At 38.9% G+C, this 21,965-nt stretch overlaps 1 protein-coding gene across 2 annotated transcripts in view; it reads right to left on the reverse strand.

Annotated features, from left to right (window-relative positions):
• LOC126464393 (protein maph-9-like) overlaps window positions 1–21,965 on the reverse strand; it is a 144,321-nt gene that overhangs the window by 76,031 nt on the left and 46,325 nt on the right. For both annotated transcript variants that reach the window (XM_050096230.1, XM_050096232.1), the window contains exon 4: window positions 6,745–6,854. In XM_050096230.1, coding sequence (XP_049952187.1) covers window positions 6,745–6,854 — 110 coding nt within the window. The remainder of the gene's footprint in view (window positions 1–6,744; window positions 6,855–21,965) is intronic.

Raw genomic sequence — 21,965 nt, forward strand, 5'->3', positions numbered from 1 at the left:
ATTCCCACTCGTCACTTCCAGGGGCAGATGTGGACTCTGACCACAATCTATTGGTTATGAACTGTAGATTAAAACTGAAGAAACTGCAAAAAGGTGGGAATTTAAGGAGATGGGACCTGGATAAACTGACCAAACCACAGGTTGTACAGAGTTTCAGGGTGAGCATAAGGGAACAATTGACAGGAATGGGGGAAAGAAATACAGTAGAAGAAGAATGGGTAGCTTTGAGGAATGAAATAGTGACGGCAGCAGAGGATCAAGTAGGTAAAAAGACGAGGGCTAGTAGAAATCCTTGGGTAACAGAAAAGATACTGAATTTAATTGATGAAAGGAGAAAATACAAAAATGCAGTAAGTGAAGCAAGCAAAAAGGAATACAAACGTCTCAAAAATGAGATCGACAGGAAGTGCAAAATGGTTAAACAGGGATGGCTAGAGGACAAATGTAAGGATGTAGAGGGTTATCTCACTAGGGGTAAGATAGATACTGCCTACAGGAAAATTAAAGAGACCTTTGGAGAAAAGAGAACCACTTGCATGAATATCAAGAGCTCAGATTGAAACCCAGTTCTAAGCAAAGAAGGGAAAGCAGTTGTTGTTGGTTGTTGTTGTTGTGGTCTTCAGTCCTGAGACTGGTTTGATGCAGCTCTCCATGCTACTCTATCCTGTGCAAGCTTCTTCATCTCCCAGTACCTACTTCAGCCTACATCCTTCTGAATCTGCTTAGTGTATTCATCTATTGGTCTCCCTCTACGATTTTTACCCGCCACGCTGCCCTCCAGTACCAAATTGGTGATCCCTTGATGCCTCAGAACATGTCCTACCAACCGATCCCTTCTTCTAGTCAAGTTGTGCCACAAACTCATCTTCTCCCCAATTCTATTCAATACCTCCTCATTAGTTATGTGATGTACCCATCTAATCTTCAGCATTCATCTGTTGCACCACATTTCGAAAGCTTATATTCTCTTCTTGTCTAAACTATTTATCATTCATGTTTCACTTCCATACATGGCTACACTCCATACAAATACTTTCAGAAACGACTTCCTGACACTTAAATCAATACTCGATGTTAACAAATTTCTCTTCTTCAGAAATGCTTTCCTTGCCATTGCCAGTCTACATTTTATATCCTCTCTACTTTGAACATCATCAGTTATTTTGCTCCCCAAATAGCAAAACTCCTTTACTATTTTAAATGTCTTGTTTCCTAATCTAATTCCCTCAGCATCACCTGACTTAATTCGACTACATTCCATTATCTTCGTTTTGCTTTTGTTGATGTTCATCTTATACCCTCATTTCAAGACACTGTCCATTCTGTTCAACTGCTCTTCCAAGTCCTTTGCTGTCTCTAACAGAATTACAATGTCATCGGCAACCCTCAAAGTTTTTATTTCTTCTCCATGGATTTTAATACCTACTCTGAACTTTTCTTTTGTTTCCTTTATTACTTGCTCAATATACAGATTGAATAACATCGGGGATAGGCTACAACCCTGTCTCACTCCCTTCCCAACCACTGCTTCCCTTTCATGCACCTCGACTCTTATATCTGCCATCTGCTTTCTGTAAAAATTGTAAATAGCCTTTTGCTCCCTGTATTTTACCCATGCCACCTTCAGAATTTGAAAGAGAGTATTCCAGTCAACATTGTCAAAAGCTTTCTCTAAGTCTACAAATGCTAGAAATGTAGGTTTGCCTTTCCTTAATCTTTCTTCTAAGATAAATCGTAGGGTCAGTATTGCCTCACGTGTTCCAACATTTCTACGGAATCCAAACTGATCTTCCCTGAGGTTGGTTTCTACCAGTTTTTCCATTTGTCTGTGAATAATTCGCGTTAGTATTTTGCAGCTGTGACTTATTAAACTGATAGTTCCGTAATTTTCACATCTGTCATTACCTGCATTCTTTGGAATTGGAATTATTATATTCTTCTCGAAGTCTGAGGGTATTTCGCCTGTCTCATACATCTTGCTCACCAGATGTCAGGACTGGCTCTCCCAAGGCTATCAGTAGTTCTAATGGAATGTTGTCTACTCCCGGGGCCTTGTTTCGACTTAGGTCTTTCAGTGCTCAGTCAAACTCTTCAGGCAGTATCGTATCTCCCATTTCATCTTCATCTACATCCTCTTCCATTTCCATAATATTGTCCTCAAGTACATCGCCCTTGTATAGACCCACTATATACTCCTTCCACCTTTCTGCTTTCCCTTCTATGCTTAGAACTGGGTTTCCATCTGAGCTCTTGATATTCATGCAAGTGGTTCTCTGTTCTCCAAAGGTCTCTTTAATTTTCCTGTAGGCAGTATCTATCTTACCCCTAGTGAGATAACCCTCTACATCCTTACATTTGTCCTCTAGCCATCCCTGTTTAACCATTTTGCACTTCCTGTCGATCTCATTTTTGAGACGTTTGTATTCCTTTTTGCTTGCTTCACTTACTGCATTTTTGTATTTTTACCTTTCATCAACTAAATTCAGTATCTCTTCTGTTACCCAGGGATTTCTACTAGCCCTTGTCTTTTTACCTACTTGATCCTCTGCTGCCTTCACTATTTCATTCCTCAAAGCTACCCATTCTTCTTCTACTGTATTTCCTTCCCCCATTCCTGTCAATTGTTCCCTTATGCTCTCCCTGATACTCTGTACAACCTCTGGTTCTTTCAGTTTATCCAGGTCCCATCTCCTTAAATTCCCACCTTTTTGCAGTTTCTTCAGTTTTAATCTACAGTTCATAACCAATAGATTGTGGCCAGCATCCACATCTACCCCTGGAAATGTCTTACAATTTAAAACCTGGTTCCTAAATCTGTGTCTTACCATTATATAATCTATCTGAAATCTTCTAGTATCTTGAGGGTTCTTCCATGTATACAACCTTCTTTCGTGATTCTTGAACCAAGTGTTAGCTATGATTAAGTTATGCTCTGGTCAAAATTCTACCAGGTGGCTTCCTCTTTCATTTCTTAGCCCCAATCCATATTCACCTACTATGTTGCCTTCTCTTCCTTTTCCTACTGTTGAATTCCAGTCACCCATGACTATTAAATTTTCATCTCCCTTCACTACCTGAATAATTTCTTTTATTTCATCTTACATTTCATCAATTTCTTCATCATCTGCAGAGCTAGTTGGCATATAAACTTGTACTACTGTAGTAGGCATGGGCTTCGTGTCTATCTTGGCCACAATGCGTTCACTATGCTGTTTATAGTAGCTTACCCGCACTCCTATTTTTTTATTCATTACTAAACCTACTCCTGCATTACCCCTATTTGATTTTGTATTTATAACCCTGTATCCACCTGACCAAAAGTCTTGTTCCTTCTGCCACCGAACTTCACTAATTCCCACTATATCTAACTTTAACCTACCCATTTCCTTTTTAAATTTTCTAACCTACCTGCCCAATTAAGGGATCTGACATTCCACGCTCCGATCCACAGAACGCCAGTTTTCTTTCCCCTGATAACGACGTCCTCCTGAGTAGTCCCCACCCAGAGAACTGAATGGGGAACTATTTCACCTCTGGAATATTTTACCCAAGAGGACGCCATCATCATTTAATCATACAAGTATGGAAGGTATGCTCTTGCATCCCGAACCAAACGAATGATAGCACCTCCCTCCATCTAATCAGCATAAGGCTCTTTAAGCACATCAGATGCAAAATGATAAAGACTACTTAACTCATGGAGTTCCACTGCCAATGCTCTAGAGGACTGATGTGGTTGCTTCCTACAGTGGTAAAACTCAAGCTGGGATGCAATAACATGGGTGCGCTTATAGCAGTATTTTGAAGGAAGTTCACACATTTGGTCAATCATTAAAGGAGGCAGATCCTGCAAAGGTGTGAACTGACATAGGACTTGATACACTTTTGGTGATATCTATGAAAGGAACAAGGCACGACATAAAATAGTGTCAGTGATCCGAAAAGCTTGAAGTGTTGTTGCAGATGTTTCTTGTATGCATCCCATTCCTCAACGGACTCTTTGTATGTAGAAAAGGGAGGCAGGTAAACCATGGGGGCCATGGAGGACAAAACAGCAGATGACACAAATGAAGGAGCATGCTGACTACACAAAACAGAAGCCTGAGTCTGATTGTTCAGCACCTGCAACTGCTGCTGCAATTTCATGCTTGCTGTTCAACCACCAACACAAAATGTCCTCTGTAACACTATCAGTCATCATGAGAATAAATGGAGGTCCTACTAGAGTAGAAAGTTGTATGGAGAACAGAACCACACTCGTCGCCAATCATGTTGTAATTAGGTATAAGAGCAACATGACCAACAGACTGAACACAACTTTATTCCAACAAAGCATTAACAAATTGAACACAGTATATCGTAGCCTTGCATTATCTATTTGTGGTGTATACAACTTTGGAATGGGAGTTTAGCCTGCAGTATTTCTGGTAATGTCTAGGGCATATTTCCTCAATGATTTCAGTTACCATATCTATCAATGCTTTGGTTGACTCATTAGCTTCCATATTAGGTGCAATTAGTTCATCCAGTTTATTAATTGTAATCTAGATATTACTTTGTTTAGCTTCTGTTCATTGATGGATTGGAATACTCTTTCCTGATTGGTGTTTGCTTTATTATCTAGAGGAAATCTAAGCCACAACCTTTTATGATCAGAATACCTAGTTTAAGTGTATTAGACTGCATAATGCCTCTGGGAATACAGACAATTCACAGTTTCACTTTCTTTACATTCTTTCTTTATTTTATGGGTTTCTGTGATAGTGGAACTGTTCACTTATATTATATTTTGTCAAAATATAGCTAGTGGGATAGAAAAAAGCTATGTAACTGTTAGTACATAATATATATCTAAAAACAAAGATGATGTGACTTACCAAATGAAAGTGCTGGCAGGTCGACAGACACACAAACAAACACAAACATACACACAAAATTCAAGCTTTCGCAACAAACTGTTGCCTCATCAGGAAAGAGGGAAGGAGAGTGAAAGACGAAAGGAAGTGGGTTTTAAGGGAGAGGGTAAGGAGTCATTCCAATCCCGGGAGCGGAAAGACTTACCTTGGGGGAAAAAAGGACAGGTATTATTGAGTATATATAGGCGGGATTAAATTGTACAGCAGGTAACAGTAAAAAGGAGAAGGTGAATACAAAGTGAAACTACTGGCAAAAACAGAAAGAGAAAATAAGATGACAGAAAAGATTTCGCAATGCAACAGTGACAATAACAAACGTAATTGTTGGGTTCAAATTAATGATATCAATATAATAGAGGGAAACATTCCGCTCTCCCTTAAAACCCACTTCCTTTCGTCTTTCCCTCTCCTTCCCTCTTTCCTGATGAGGCAACAGTTTGTTGCGAAAGCTCGAATTTTGTGTGTATGTATGTGTCTGTTTGTGTTTCTATCAACCTGCCAGTGCTTTCGTATGGTAAGTCACATCATCTTTGTTTTTGAATATATTTTCCCCGTGTGGAATGTTTCCCTCTATTATATTGATATCATTAATTTGAACCCAACAATTACGTTTGTTATTGTCACTGTTGCATTTCGAAATCTTTTCTGTCGTCTTATTTTCTCTTTCTGTTTTTGCCAGTAGTTTCACTTTGTATTCACCTTCTCCTTTTTACCGTATCTGCTGTACAATTTTATCCCGCCTATATATACTCAATAATACCCGTCCTTTTTTCCCCCAAGGTAAGTCTTTTCGCTCCCGGGATTGGAATGACTCCTTACCCTCTCCCTTAAAACCCACTTCCTTTCGTCTTTCCCTCTCCTTCCCTCTTTCCTGATGAGACAACAGTTTGTTGCGAAAGCTCGAATTTTGTGTGTATGTATGTGTCTGTTTGTGTTTCTATCGACCTGCCAGCGCTTTCGTATGGTAAGTCACATCATCTTTGTTTTTAAATATATTTTTCCCACGTGGAATGTTTCCCTCTATTATACTAATTATACAATTATACCAACATATGTAGTAAAATTTTGGAGCTATCCCACACTGATCTGCTCTATATTATTATTTTTGCTAGTACCAATATGTGCTGTCTATGACTCAAGACATCTGAGTGCCTGCTACTACACAAAGGCTATGACAAATAGTACTATTTTGACATCTATCTCTCTCTCTCTGATGCCTCCCCCTCCCCCTCCCCTCTCCCACAGTCTCCCCTCTATATCTTTGTCTCCCTTTGTTATTTCACCTCACAACAGTTGGGTGTATCTCATCCTGTGGCCTGAGAGGCCTGACCTTTCTTTTTTTAGAAAAAACTTCTTGACAGGACAGTATATTTACTTTTTTTGTATGTGTCTATCAACAGTGCTTACATTTTTCTGAAGGTAAATACTGTCCGCAATTCTGTATTTCAATATTACATTTTTTTTGAGATAATTTTCCTTTTTGATATAATTACTATATTTGAAAAACATTCCAACTAAGCTGTACAACACTGGAAATCAATATTATTTTTCCTAATGTACACCACATACTGTCAAGCAGACTAAATCTTAATTATGACTTTACAGTACCAGAAGAAAGTGATATAATACAAGCACTAAAATTTCTTATTATTTATTAATTGTTAATGGCTTCAACAGAACTAGAAACTAACTGTCTGTGGGGGACCCTATGGAATAGCTGATTGATCCACACTTAACTTTTTTTTAAAAAAAGAATTATAAAACTATTCTACAATTCCCTTGAAAATTATTTTTTCTTGGGCATTATCAAACAATGCAAAATCCTCACCTCTTGTTGCTGTTTTTGTTTCATTCTCTCCCTCTCACGTGCTGCACGCTCCTGCATTAACTTGCGAAAATACCACTCCTCATAAACAGCTTTAGACAACAGTTCACGATCTGTTGAGTAAAAAAATGAAAAACTGTAATGGTATCTCTCACAATACTTTCTACGTTCCAAATATATAAAAATCATCAACAAATTGTATGCTTCCCTTCAAATTTGAAACTATTAAATCTATTTCATGAGGCTGCTGTTAATTACAATGAAAATTATTATTTTTAATTGAATTTATCCAGCACAATTCTTTTTCAAAGGAAATTTAGTATTAGTGAAAAGTGAATAGTGAGTAGCAGTAGCAGTATTTATTTTTATTTATTTATTTATCTTACAGCTCAAAACATGTATTTAACGTGCATGGACAATGTTACAGTAGGCCTAATTACATTTAGATTATTGATACACAATATACATAGATTACATGTTATTAAGTAAGAGATCATTTAAGTATATTTAACATAGCATTCCTGAGGTCAAATCATGTCAGCACCATACTGAATGGGCACTTCAATATAAGCCATTTTTTTAACACATTTTTAAAAATTCTACCAGAAAGCTGTTTCAGGTTGTTTGGCAGAGAATGATAAAATATTGCTCCCTTAATGAATGGGGTATTTGTTGTTAGATTCAATCTTCTGCTCACCAAATCAAAGTCTGATTTGTGCCTTGTATCGTAATCATGGATTTCCATATTCCTGTTTGTCACTTTTTTGTCTTTTTTCACTAATAATATTGATTGAAAAATATATACTGCATAGATAATCATAATATTAAAATTAATAACCACTTTTTTGCATTAAGTTCTGGGTCTTACTTTTGCCATAGTTCTTATTACTCTTTTCTGCAATACAAATACCCTTCTTATATTACAGGGTTATTACAAATGACTGAAGCGATTTCACAGCTCTACAATAACTTTATTATTTGAGATATTTTCACAATGCTTTGCACACACATACAAAAACTCAAAAAGTTTTTTTAGGCATTCACAAATGTTCGATATGTGCCCCTTTAGTGATTCAGCAGACATCAAGCCGATAATCAAGTTCCTCCCACACTCGGCGCAGCATGTCCCCATCAATGAGTTCGAAAGCATTGTTGATGCGAGCTCGCAGTTCTGGCACATTTCCTGGTAGAGGAGGTTTAAACACTGAATCTTTCACATAACCCCACAGAAAGAAATTGCATGGTGTTAAGTCGGGAGAGCATGGAGGCCATGACATGAATTGCTGATCATGATCTCCACCACGACCGATCCATCGGTTTTCCTATCTCCTGTTTAAGAAATGCCGAACATCATGATAGAAGTGCAGTGGAGCACCATCCTGTTGAAAGATGAAGTCGGCACTGTCGGTCTCCAGTTGTGGCATGAGCCAATTTTCCAGCATGTCCAGATACATGTGTCCTGTAACGTTTTTTTTGCAGAAGAAAAAGGGGCCGTAAACTTTAAACCGTGAGATTGCACAAAACACGTTAACTTTTGGTGAATTGCGAATTTGCTGCATGAATGCGTGAGGATTCTCTACCGCCCAGATTCGCACATTATGTCTGTTCACTTCACCATTAAGAAAAAATGTTGCTTCATCACTGAAAACAAATTTCGCACGGAACGCATCCTCTTCCATGAGCTGTTGCAACCGTGCCGAAAATTCAAAGCGTTTGACTTTGTCATTTGGTGTCAGGGCTTGTAGCAATTGTAAACAGTAAGGCTTCTGCTTTGGCCTTTTCCGTAAGATTTTCCAAACCATCGGCTGTGGTACGTTTAGCTCCCTGCTTGCTTTATTCGTCGACTTCTGCGGGCTACGCGTGAAACTTGCCTGCATCAACCGTTTCTTCGCTCACTGCAGGCCGACCCATTGATTTCCCCTTACAGAGGCATCCAGAAGCTTTAAACTGCGCATACCATCGCCGAATGGAGTTAGGAGTTGGTGGATCTTTGTTGAACTTCGTCCTGAAGTGTCGTTGCACTGTTATGACTGACTGATGTGAGTGCATTTCAAGCACGACATACGCTTTCTCGGCTCCTGTCGCCATTTTGTCTCACTGCGCTCTCGAACGCTTTGGCGGCAGAAACCTGAAGTGCGGCTTCAGCCGAAAAAAACTTTATGAGTTTTTCTACGTATCTGTAGTGTGTCGTGACCATATGTCAATGAATGGAGCTACAGTGAATTTATGAAATCGCTTCAATCATTTGTAATAGCCCCCACAATACAATTCCATAAGATAGATGGGGATACACCAACCCAAAATACGCTATTTTTATTGCTTCAGTACCTAGATATTGAACTAATCTCCTTAGTAAATACAGACTAGATGTTATTTTACCACAGACATGATCTATTTGCTGATTCCACGAAAGTCTGTCATCTATATATATCCCCAGAAATTTACATTCTGAACAGGTATTTTCCTGAATGTCCTCATTTACAACAGTATTTTTATTTGAGCCACTTGTCTTAAAATAAATTAAATTAGTTTTGTTAATATTGACCCTCAGGTTTTCTTTTTAAAAATGTGTTTGGGCTTTTTCAACAAAATTCTGTACCACTGAATTTAGGCCATCATTACTACGTGCCCAGCAAACCCCAGAGGTTTCATCAGCATACATAGTAATACAATGTAGTAGCAGTAGTAGCAGTAGCAGTAATAGTAGTAGTAGTAGTAATAGTAGTGGTGGTTGTGTAAGCAGCAGCAGCAGCAGTATAATGAGAAGAAAGAATGCATTTCCTTCTCTTTGACGTACACATTAAATAATGCCCTGGTCTCAGAGATAAATATACATTTCTGAAATGGACTTGCAGGCATATTAATAATTTCAGTGTGCTTACTCAAATGAATACTGCAAACCTGGTTTATTCTTCATTGAAATAGTATACACAATCCTGTGGCAAGCGACCTCCATAAGTTCGTTTTTACTGAAAAGGCATACATGATCCACAGTGTTATGCAATAATAGACGATTTTCATACGTTTGTTGTCCTCAATTTGTGTATAGTTGATGTACTCATCACCAGAAGTGCTGTTGCTGTTATTTATGTAATGATGATTTTGCAGTCAGGAAAAGCATTTTGAATAATGGAATTTTGTGAACAGAGACTGCTGTGACAGAGTGCAACAATTTCAAACTAACTTTATAAATACTCACCTCAAAGAAAATTTACATCATCTGGTGCAACAGTTTTGAAACTCCTTATGTCTTTGCAATAAAAAAGTCTTTGTCACCTGGGACATTAAGGGAGACAGTGGAGAAGATGCCATTTGCACATGTAAGGAGTACACAGAAACTAACAATGTGAGCCAGTTGAAAAATTAAGAGCAACATTACCTACTAAAAAAAGAGGGGATCCACCCTGTAAGCTACACAAATCATGGCTCACTCAAAGCTGAAACGTGTGGACAAGTCATAGTACATTAGTGTCTTCTTACAAGGGGATCATCAGATGTGTAAATACCGGACTTTGATGGGTCTCGGATATGTTGTAGAGGGACATGCCCTGAGTACGAAGCTATTCACATTTTTTGTGATGGGCCTTGGTTTTAAAAAAAATTGATTTTGAAGTTCACTGTGCGCTGTAATACACTTAATGTTAGCCATGTTCCAACCAAGTGAATGTGGCACAGTGGTTAAGGTCTACAGCTATCACGCTTGAGGTACTGTATTTGGGCACTTTCCATGTTTTTTGCTTTTTTTAAAATCAGAATAGTCCAACATTTTTCCATTTTATTTTACAGAACATCAAAATTGTGTGAAATTATTAAGAAGTTTAAATTTTGTGGGCTCGGTCAAACAGAAAGCAGACTATCCACGCGGACATCCTGTGCAAACTCTGTGTATTGTAACAGTGTATCAGCTTGGTCACTGCCTTTTATTTGGCTACAGCAATATAATTTCATAACACACAGAGTTCGTACGGACAGTCCTCTGTGTATTATGAATATGTATTCCCGTGATCAAACAAACGGCGATGACCTAGCTCCTAAACCACTAGTTTGCATTTGTCAACATCCGTTGCTCACAACGCATTGTTAGTGCCGTGCGTATTTGAAGAATATGGTGAAATGGATGACCCAAGTGTGTCTACAGAAGTGCAGTCAGAAGAAAATACATCAGAGGTAGAGGAGTTGAATGAACCTTCGGGATGTGAAATCACTAACACCATCAAATACGCCAAAAAGTTTCTCATGATTTACATCTTCTAACAAATACACCACCCAGCTTGATCTCTGCTAATTCAATGGCAGTTGGCAATGAGATATGTATCACAATACAAGACCTGTTGGCCAGGAGACGGATCATCAATGGCGATGAATTAATAAACATCGACGAAGAAGATGAGGTGCACGAGTATGAGGCAGTAACTTTCACTTTTGTGTGGATGTTCTCTTTCTAGCAGGCGAATTTACATAATATAAAGCAACTTACTTTGCAGTATATGGGAGTAGAGGGAGATGGCAGTTTCATCGCCGATGAATTCACACATGAACCAGCAGATTATGTGCCTCTATCCTACAAAGAATGAGCAGTTGCTCTTGCAGTAACTCATCCAAAATGGGCCTAAGGAATTTGCAGTCCCATGGCAGCTCTCAATTAAAACATAAATCAATGCTATATCGATAAAAAGAGGATGGGAAATGAGGTGGACCTCGTCATGATAAATGGAACACTATCGATCAAGAGATGTATGAATGGTTCGTCGAAGCGAGACATATGTCAAATACATTATAAGAGAGAGACTGGCTTGTGAAAATAATATAATTTCTTCCGTGAGCAAGTGACAACAAGAACTTTACAGCAATGGGTGATGAATGGTGCTGTTCCACTTTTACTGGATACTTTTAATTTCGTGGCCAGCGTGGCTTGGGTTGAATGATTTAAACAAAAGCATAAAATCAGGCAAAGGAGGATTATGAAGTTCATCTGTTTCAAAGAATGTACAATGATGGAAAAAGCAATAGTAGCTATGGAAGAATTCCACACACAAACAAAAATACTTATTGGTAATTTTAACCTCAACTACATAATCAACACCAATGAAACGGGCTGTCAATATCAATCAATATACAATAGATCCCTCTTGGAGAAAGGGGCGAGAACCGTTCTCATGCAGAGAAAAGATTTAAACAAGATAGGTCATTTGTACACAGAACAGTACACTCTAACTGCATCAAGAAAGGTGATCCCTTATGTCTTTTTATGTATACAGGAACTATTGGGAAAATTTTGCCCTAATGTTCAGAAGACAGTGGATGAATTAACTCTCAAATTTAAAAATGTAACCGTGTCCCGCATGAAATCAGGGAAGTTCACGAAACTGGTGTATGAAGACTTTTTTAAAATCTGTGGTTCTCCCATATGTGGGGCAGGAAAAATTTCTATATATTATTGATACGTGGGGAGGGCAGACTGATCTGACCATATTTGATCACATATTTGTGGATGAGACAAAAGCGTCTGCCTGCATCATAAAAGTTATCCCGCCAAAGTGTACTCCACTTTGCCAGCCTTGTGATGTATATTTTTGCTGACAGGTTCAAATTTTCATGAAGAAAATTCAGAATGCTCCCGATTTGTTGAAGACCAACAGAGCAATCACGTCCAGGGACAATTCCATAAAACTACAATCATTAATTTTGCATCAGTTCAGGGCACCTGCTTTTTTGAATATGATCAAATATACATGGTTCGCATCAAAGTTAACGGATGAAAGAGAAACCTTTTTGAATGTAAATGAACAATGTTTTCCAGTATTGCTCTTAAAAACTAGATGTGCCTGCAAGACAGTAGCTTTTATGAAATGCACTTGGTGCTGTAAAACATTGTGTTTTGGTAGCTTTTATGACAAATATCATCTGGGTTTCTGTTGTGGCATAGCAAGCGATGCAGGTGATAGTGAGTAAGATTTTGTAATAATGATGTGAAAATTAAATTACTATGGAAAATTGAATATTTCTTAATGATTTCACACAATGTACACTGTTTGTTGATATTCTGTAAAATAAAATAGAAAAAAATTCTTCTACTCCGATTTAAAAAAAATATATATATATATATATGACCTGAACAGGGTACCTCCAGCACGGTAGCTGTAGACCTTAACTGCTACGCCACACTCACTTTTTTGGAACATGGCTAACATTATGCATAATACAGGGCTCAGTGAACTTCAAAATTAGTTTTCTCAAAAACCAAGGCCCATCGCTAAAAAAGCAAGTAGGCTCATACTCAGGGCATGTCCCTCTAAAACATATCCGAGACCCATCAAAATCTGTTATTTACACTTCTAATGATCCCCTTGTTAGTGCCAAAATGCACAAATTTCTGCATGGAAGTCCACAAACTGTTACAATAGAGTGGATTGCAAACATATCAAGAGCAATGTCATTTCTGAATGTGGAGGTCAGTCACCATAATGTTGGCATCTGTGATATAGAAAACTTGTGTCCCTATGGAGTCTGAGAGGATTCGCTGGAAGTGAATATGCTTTGGGCAGTGAAAAGTGTATGGGCCTATCTTCTTCATAGGGTCCACTGTCACTGGCCCCACTTTTCTGGCTGGGAGTGCTAACTAGGGTGATGTCCTTCTATGGTGTTCCTTCTCATTTCCGTTGAGTTATACATAAACACCTGAATGACACTCCACCAGAATCCTGAATCAACTGCATCAAGAGTGATGACATGCCAATGCTCATCTGGTTTCTGCTATCACATGATTTAACTCTCAATGATTTGTTTTCTTGGGAATGCATCAAGTACACAGGGTACAGCCCCAGCTGGATTATTTGAAGAATTGCATATCTCATATAGTGGAGCTAAAACAAAAGATATGATGGACACTTCTGGGACAAAGTGGACTGACATCTAAATGTCTGCCTTATGACCCAGTGTGCTCATATTTAACACCTATAATGCCTGCCTAAGCACACAACAGAAGCACTTTTGGCTGTCAGTAAATGAACAATGCGTACAGATTTAAAATTGTGTACCACTGTGAATTTTGGATATTATTTCCACAAACAAAATCAATTTTATTTTTGCACTAATCCTTGTATTTGTAATGTCACTGACCATTATAGGCTCATAGTTAAGACAAATACTACTAGGTCTACAACTTTGCTTCCGCTGGTTTTTCTCGAAGTTCGGGCCTTTATTGTGTAAAACTTACAAAAAAATTAAGATTCATAGTAATGCCCATAGCTGGCCACTACATTCTCCCATCTTTTGGATAGCATACAAATCCCATAGTGGAAGAAATGGACGTCTTTTGTGGGGATCCATGAATCGATTCAGTTTTGCACTTGTTCATATAAGCAGAAGTGCTGGTCAGCCAGACTGTATGCCACTGATCAAAAAAGGTGGTAGTCAGAGAGAGCAATGTATAGAGAATACAGCGGGAGGGATACGACTTCTTATTTCAACATTTCCATGTATATTTTGACTGGTTTTGCGACATGGGGTCGAGCACTGCCCTGCTGCAAAATTACTTTTACATGTCTATCGCCGCATTGTGGCCATTCGTGTTTCAGTGGTGGGCTTGAACACATCAATTGCTTTCAATAATGATGTTCTGTGACTGTCTTCATCTGTTTCAGTAACTATGAAAACATTCTGTCTTCCACTGCAATTCCAGTCTTTGACATCAAAATCATCAATTTTAAGGCGTTGAAAACATTCTCTGCACGTTTCCATTAATAGCTCCCTCGCCATTGGTCTTACCCAGCATTTTAAGAGCCACGGCTGCAGATTTCTTCACGTTAAAGCAGAAAATTAAAACTTCCTGCAAATGGCGAGAAATGGGTAGGTAAGTTGACATACTTAATGAAGAATAACCTTATGATGCTATCACAGATTGACTAATATTTTTATGGCATTATGTTTACAGGTGCCTAAGCTTATTGTATTACACCTATAACCAACCACCCGAACCCCACTTTCCGCTACTGCTGTCTATTGCAAAACAGTAGAAGCAAAGTTGTAGACCCAATAGATGACAAGCACTACAGCAGAATAATCAAAATCACCAAAGCCTATGAACTAGTGACTAGCCTACAAATTAATGAAGAATATTTACAAAAATGTGAGAGAAGTTCAGCTGCTTCAGGATAAAAAGTATGAAATGAATATGTGAATATGTACTGGTCACTACTCAGCCAACTTCAAACACAGACTGTGTTAGAGGTATACAATAAGTAATAAGCAGTAAATCATTCTATATATCATTTAAATGTGGACATTAAAAAGCCAGTCTCCCACATTAATGAAAATGTTAACATATTTTTGAATTATATGATAATGTTAAGAGATAAACAAATGTTTTATGTTACTGTTAAGCTCATCAAATGTTAGGGTCAGAACAGAGTAGTCATGAGAATGCGTGCTTTGGAGAAAAATAGACTATGCAGGTTCATAACCTGATTTATCATCTCTCAGTTCTTGTTTCATTGGCCATCCACAACTCCGTGCCTTCAACATATGATGGGTTGTCACATTAACTCTTTGCATCACAGTTATTTTATTTTCTGCAATGATGATGAAGAGACTAACTAACAGCAATATATTTGACACACCATAAAGCATTTAATTTGTGTTTTAGTGAGAAGTACAAAAAAAGGAAGGAAGATTAGAGTATACTATAACACTGATGATGAGATCATCCCCCCAAGAACCATGGACCTTGCCGTTGGTGGGGAGGCTTGCATGCCTCAGCGATACAGATAGCCGTACCATAGGTGCAACCACAATGGAGGGGTATCTGTTGAGAGGCCAGACAAAAGTGTGGTTCCTGAAGAGGGGCAGCAGCCTTTTCAGTAGTTGCAGGGGCAACGGTCTGGATGATTGACTGATCTGGCCTTGTAACACTAACCAAAACAGCCTTGCTGTGCTGGTACTGTGAACGGCTGAAAGCAAGGGGAAACTATGGCCGTAATTTTTCCCGAGGGCATGCAGCTTTACTGTATCATTAAATAATGATGGTGTCCTCTTGGGTAAAATATTCCAGAGGTAAAATAGTCCCCCATTTGGATCTCCAGGCGGGGGACTACTCAAGAGGACGTCGTTATCAGGAGAAAGAAAACTGGCGTTCTATGGATCAGAGTGTGGAATGTCAGATCCCTTAATCGGGCAGGTAGGTTAGAAAATTTAAAAAGGGAAATGGATAGGTTGGAGTTAGATATAGTGGGAATTAGTGAAGTTCGGTGGCAGCAGGAACAAGACTTCTGGTCAGGTGAATACAGGGTTATAAATACACAATCAAATAGGGGTAATGCAGGAGTCGGTTTAATAATGAATAAAAAAATAGGAGTGTGGGTAAGCTACTACAAACAGCATAGTGAACGCATTATTGTGGCCAAGATAGACACGAAGCCCACGCCTACTACAATAGTACAAGTTTATATGCCAACTAGCTCTGCAGATGACGAAATAATTGAAGAAATGTATGATGAAATAAAAGAAATTATTCAGATAGTGAAGGGACACAAAAATTTAATAGTCATGGGTGACTGGAATTCGGTAGTAGGAAACGGGAGAGAAGGAAATGTAGTAGGTGAATATGGATTGGGGCTAAGAAATGAAAGAGGAAGCCGCCTGATAGAATTTTGCACAGAGCATAACTTAATCATAGCTAACACTTGGTTCAAGAATCATAAAAGAAGGTTGTACACATGGAAGAAGCCTGGAGATACTTACAGGTTTCAGATAGATTACATAATGGTAAGACAGAGATTTAGGAACCAGGTTTTAAATTGTAAGACATTTCCAGGGGCAGATGTGGACTCTGATCACAATCTATTGGTTATGAACTGTAGATTAAAACTGAAGAAACTGCAAAAAGGTGGGAATTTAAGGAGATGGGACCTGGATAAACTGACCAAACCAGATGTTGTACAGAGTTTCAGCGAGAGCATAAGGAAACAATTGACAAGAATGGGGGAAAGAAATACAGTAGAAGAAGAATGGGTAGCTTTGAGAGATGAAGTAGTGAAGGCAGCAGAGGACCTAGTAGGTAAGAAGAGGAGGGCTAGTAGAAATCCTTGGGTAACAGAAGAAATACTGAATTTAATTGATGAAAGGAGAAAATATAAAAATGCAGCAAATGAAGCAGCCAAAAAGGAATACAAACATGTCAAAAACAAGATCGACAGGAAGTGCAAAATGGCTAAGCAGGGATGGCTAGAGGACAAATGTAAGGATGTAGAGGGTTATCTCACTAGGGGTAAGATAGATACTGCCTACAGGAAAATTAAAGAGACCTTTGGAGAACAGAGAACCACTTGTATGAATACCAAGAGCTCAGATGGAAACCCAGTTCTAAGCAAAGAAGGGAGAGCAGAAAGGTGGAGGGAGTATATAGAGGGCCTATACAAGGGCAATGTACTTGAGGACAATATTATGGAAATGGAAGAAGATGTAGATGAAGATGAAATCGGTGATACGATACTGCGTGAAGAGTTTGACTGAGCACTGAAAGACCTGAGTCGAAACAAGGCCCCGGCAATAGACAACATTCCATTAGAACTACTGATGGCCTTGGGAGAGCCAGTCTTGACAAAACTCTACCATCTGGTGAGCAAGATGTATGAGACAGGCGAAATACCCTCAGACTTCAAGAAGAATATAATAATTCCAATCCCAAAGAAAACAGGTAATGACAGATGTGAAAATTACAGAACAATCAGTTTAATGAGTCACGGATGCAAAATACTAAAATGTATTCTCTACAGATGAATGGAAAAACTGGTAGAAGCTGACCTTGGGGAAGATCAGTTTGGATTCCGTAGAAATGTTCGAACACGTGAGGCAATACTGACCCTACAACTTATCTTAGAAGCTAGATTAAGGAAAGGCAAACCTACATTTCTAGCATTTGTAGACTTAGAGAAAGCTTTTGACAATGTTGACTGGAATACTCTCTTTCAAATTCTGAAGGTGGCAGGGGTAAAATACAGGGAGTGAAAGGCTATTTACAATTTGTACAGAAACCAGATGGCAGTTATATGAGTTGAGGGACATGAAAGGGAAGCAGTGGTTGGGAAGGGAGTGTGACAGGGTTGTAGCTTCTCCCCGATGCTATTCAATCTGTATATTGAGCAAGCAGTAAAGGAAACAAAAGAAAAGTTCGGAGTAGGTATTAAAATCCATGGAGAAGAAATGAAAACTTTGAGGTTTGCCGATAACATTGTAATTCTGTCAGAGACAGAAAGGGACTTGGAAGAGCAGTTGAACGGACTGGACAGTGTCTTGAAAGGAGGGTGTAAGATGAACAACAACAAAGCAAAACGAGGATAATGGAATGTTAAGTCGGGTGATGCTGAGGGAATTAGATTAGGAAATGAGACACTTAAAGCAGTAAAGGAGTTTTGCTATTTGAGGAGCAAAATATCTGATGATGGTCGAATTAGAGAGGATATAAAATGTAGACTGGCAATGGCAAGGAAAGCGTTTCTGAAGAAGAGAAATTTGTTAACATCGAGTATTGATTTAAGTGTCAGGAAGTCGTTTCTCAAAGTATTTGTATGGAGCGTAGCCATGTATGGAAGTGAAACGTGGACAATAACTAGTTTGGACAAGAAGAGAATAGAAGCTTTCGAAATTTGGTGCTACAGAAGAATGCTGAAGATTAGATGGGTAGATCATATAACTAATGAGGAGGTATTGAATAGGATTGGGGAAAAGAGAAGTTTGTGGCACAACTTAACAAGAAGAAGGGATTGGTTCGTAGGACATGTTCTGAGGCATCAAGGGATCACCAATTTAGTATTGGAGGGCAGCGTGGAGGGTAAAAATCATAAAGGGAGACCAAGAGATGAATACACTAAACAGATTCAGAAGGATGTAGGTTGCAGTAGGTACTGGGAGATGAAGAAGCTTGCACAGGATAGAGTAGCATGGAGAACTGCATCAAACCAGTCTCAGGACTGAAGACCACAACAACAACAATGATGAGATCATCAGAGGTGGGGCACAAGCTTCGAATGGAGAGGCATGTGGAAGGAAACAGCCCATATCCTTTTCAGAAATACCATCTGGGCATTTGTCTTAAACTATTTTGGGAAGCCTCAGCAAATCTAAATCTGGATGGCCTGACAGTGAATTGAACTGCTGTACTCTCCAGTGTCAGTCCATTGTCTTACTACCTTGCTCAGTGAAAATGACAATTACAACCAAGGTGGTCTGAAATGAAGTTTACGTCATGACATGTTGCAACTAAAACTATGTGTGGTTGCATTTGACCATGACATATGTAACACATTTCATTGTCTATTTATATGATGAGTTACAGGTGAATAGACAGCAAAATATACAAGTTTGGACCTTCATCTGTAGGTATCTGGAGCCTTCTAAAAACAGAAAAAAGGTAGTACTTTTAAGTTTCAAGACCTTATGATTTCTTACAGTGAATGCCTTAGTGCTGTTCTTGCTACACTAACAGTTTTAACTAGTCTATAAATATTGTTTGTCTATTAGAAATGTATGTGACATTTCATAATGAGAACACACTGAAACAAGAATAGTCATGCTTCATCTAATATTTAATTTATTAATGCCTTGCTTGTTACACTATGCAGTGCTGTTGACAGACACCACACAAAAGTCACATCCATGACAACGTTAATCTTTGGCTGCAATTTTCTCATTTACCCTTGTGGTTAAATATTATTATTGCTACAGAAGTAATAAGAATATTAATCACAGCAGCTTGATGCTGAGTTTGTTTTGTTCCAGTTACACATATCTACATCTGCTTGAAACTGTAATAACCACAATCAGCCTGTCACTTTTATTATTATAAATGAGATAAGAAAAATTCTACATGTTCTGTTGTAAAATTATGACTGTCAACAAGACCTGAATGAATGCTAATAACTGATTTCTACTAATAATTTCACTTGCAGATCAACACAAGTGCTAGGAATGACCTACTACAATGTGTAAAATATGTTTCATTATGATTATAATAATTTGTTGGCAGCTATATTGTCACATAGAAGAAGGTGTAATTAGATGAATGACGAGCACTAACTTCACTTATGGAAGGTTTATTCAGCACTTGCACATACAAGAGCGTGGAGTGAACTGCCTCTGGCCAGAACACATATAGTATATATACAGCTACAGAACATTCCAGTACAATGATGCTTGACATTTGTGGATACTTCTAGAATGTACTCGAGCCGAATATAGAAATTAAAATTGTACAGTCCAGGTGAGTTTTGAACTCACGACCCTCCATGCAACAGTTTAGCCTCATAACCACTACACCATGATGCTTCTCAGCTTCTTCTGCACCATTGCTTCCTCCTTAAGAGAACAGTGTCTTGGTGTTACGTCTCCTAGTGTGGGAACGAGTCATTAGTCCTGCATACTCTGACTCCTGATGACTGATGCTCGCCCTGGTGGTGATCTTAGAACTTCTTTTGCCGCTACGCTCTTTGTCACCTTTCCGCTTGTTGCCTGTTGCTGGAGCTTTGAATTTACCCTGGGTTGCAGGATCCTCGTAGGGCATCATTCGAAGGATGGGGACCGTATCTCTGATCTTTCATTGTCTTGTGTCAGGGTTGAAATCTTCAACTTCATAAGTAACATCAGACAACTGTCTTACAACCTTATAAGGTCCAAAGTAGCGCCTGAGGAACTTGTCAGAGAGACAAATCTTCTGAACAGGAGTGAAGATCCAGATGAGGTCACCAGGCTGGTAAACAACAGGGCTGTGGCTCCCATCATACCTTCAACGATCATTTTCTTGAGGCTGCAGTATGCGGAATTGAGCTAACTGCCGAGCTTCGTCAGCTCTGGTTAACACCTGGCTGATGCAGTTGTCATCCAAGTCATCAGGATGTAATGGAAACACAGTGTCCATTGTCGTCGTTGCCTCATACCCATGCAACATAAAAAGGGCGTAAATCCCGTGGTGTATTGTTTGGCAATGTTGTAGGCAAACGTCACAAAAGGTAGCACCTCATCTCAGTTGCTCTGCTCAACATTAGTGAACATTGATAGCATGTCGACCAAGGTCATATTAAGACATTCAGTAAGCCCGTTAGTTTGCGGATGGTAGGCAGTCATCATGTGATGAGTAATGTTGCACCAACGGTTTATCTCTGTCACAAGATTCGATTGAAAAATTTTCCCTCAATCCGTAATTAATGACCTTCGAGCACAGTGTTTTAATACAATATCTTCCACGATGAATTTGGCTACCTCATATCCTTCGGCTGTTTTCATGGCTTTTGTAATGGCATAGCATGTCAGATAATCAGTGCAAACAATAAATAATCCATCAATTGCCACTAGTAAATGTTGGAAATTGTCTGAGGAGGTCAATCCCAACACGCTGGAGAGGCATTTCAGCTGGTGGAATTGGTATGAGTCGGCCAGGTGGTTTCTGAGGGACTGCCTTTTTCCTCTGGCACTCTTGACAGTGTGACACATAGTGATGGACGCCCCTCAATAAACCTGGACAGAAAAATCTCTTGCAGATCCTATCGTATGTCTTATTAAACCATAAATGTCCAACCTCGGGTGTGTCAGGGAATTTCTGCAGAACATCTACACGCATGTGTTTAGGAATCACTGGTAGCCACCTCTTTCCAAATGGATCAAGTTTTTCTTGCAATGTAATCCATTAATTACCTTAAATTGTCCTTTCACATCCTCTGACCAATTTAAGGCAAGCATAATTTGACATATCTTGGCGTCTTTCTTCTGCTCAGCAGAGAGATCCTGGAGTGCAGCAGGACAGTCACCATCTTCATCAAAGTCTTGATGGTCTTGCATAGGGTTTCTTTAGAGATAGTTGGCATCTTGGTGTTTTTGTCCATTTTTGTACACTATGGTAATGTCATACTCTTGAAGCCATAGTGCCCACCTGGTGAGTCATCTTGTTGGATCCTTAAGACCTGCCAGACAACAAAGTGAATGATGGTCTGTAACAATTGTGAATGGACTTCCATAAAGTACTGTCAAAATTTGGACATGGCCCAGATCACAGCAAGACATTCTCTTTCTGTAGTTGAGTAGTTTCTCTCAGCTTTTATAAGTGTCCTAGGAGCATAGGATATAATCTTCTCTTTTCTGTCTGAAATTTGCACCAGAACAGCATTGATCACATACCCACTGTCATCTGTGTGTAGTTCTGTAGGGGCTCTCTCATCATACAGACCAAGTACAGGGTC

This window comes from Schistocerca serialis, chromosome 1, assembly GCF_023864345.2.
Source record: "Schistocerca serialis cubense isolate TAMUIC-IGC-003099 chromosome 1, iqSchSeri2.2, whole genome shotgun sequence".
NCBI lineage: Eukaryota > Metazoa > Arthropoda > Insecta > Orthoptera > Acrididae > Schistocerca > Schistocerca serialis.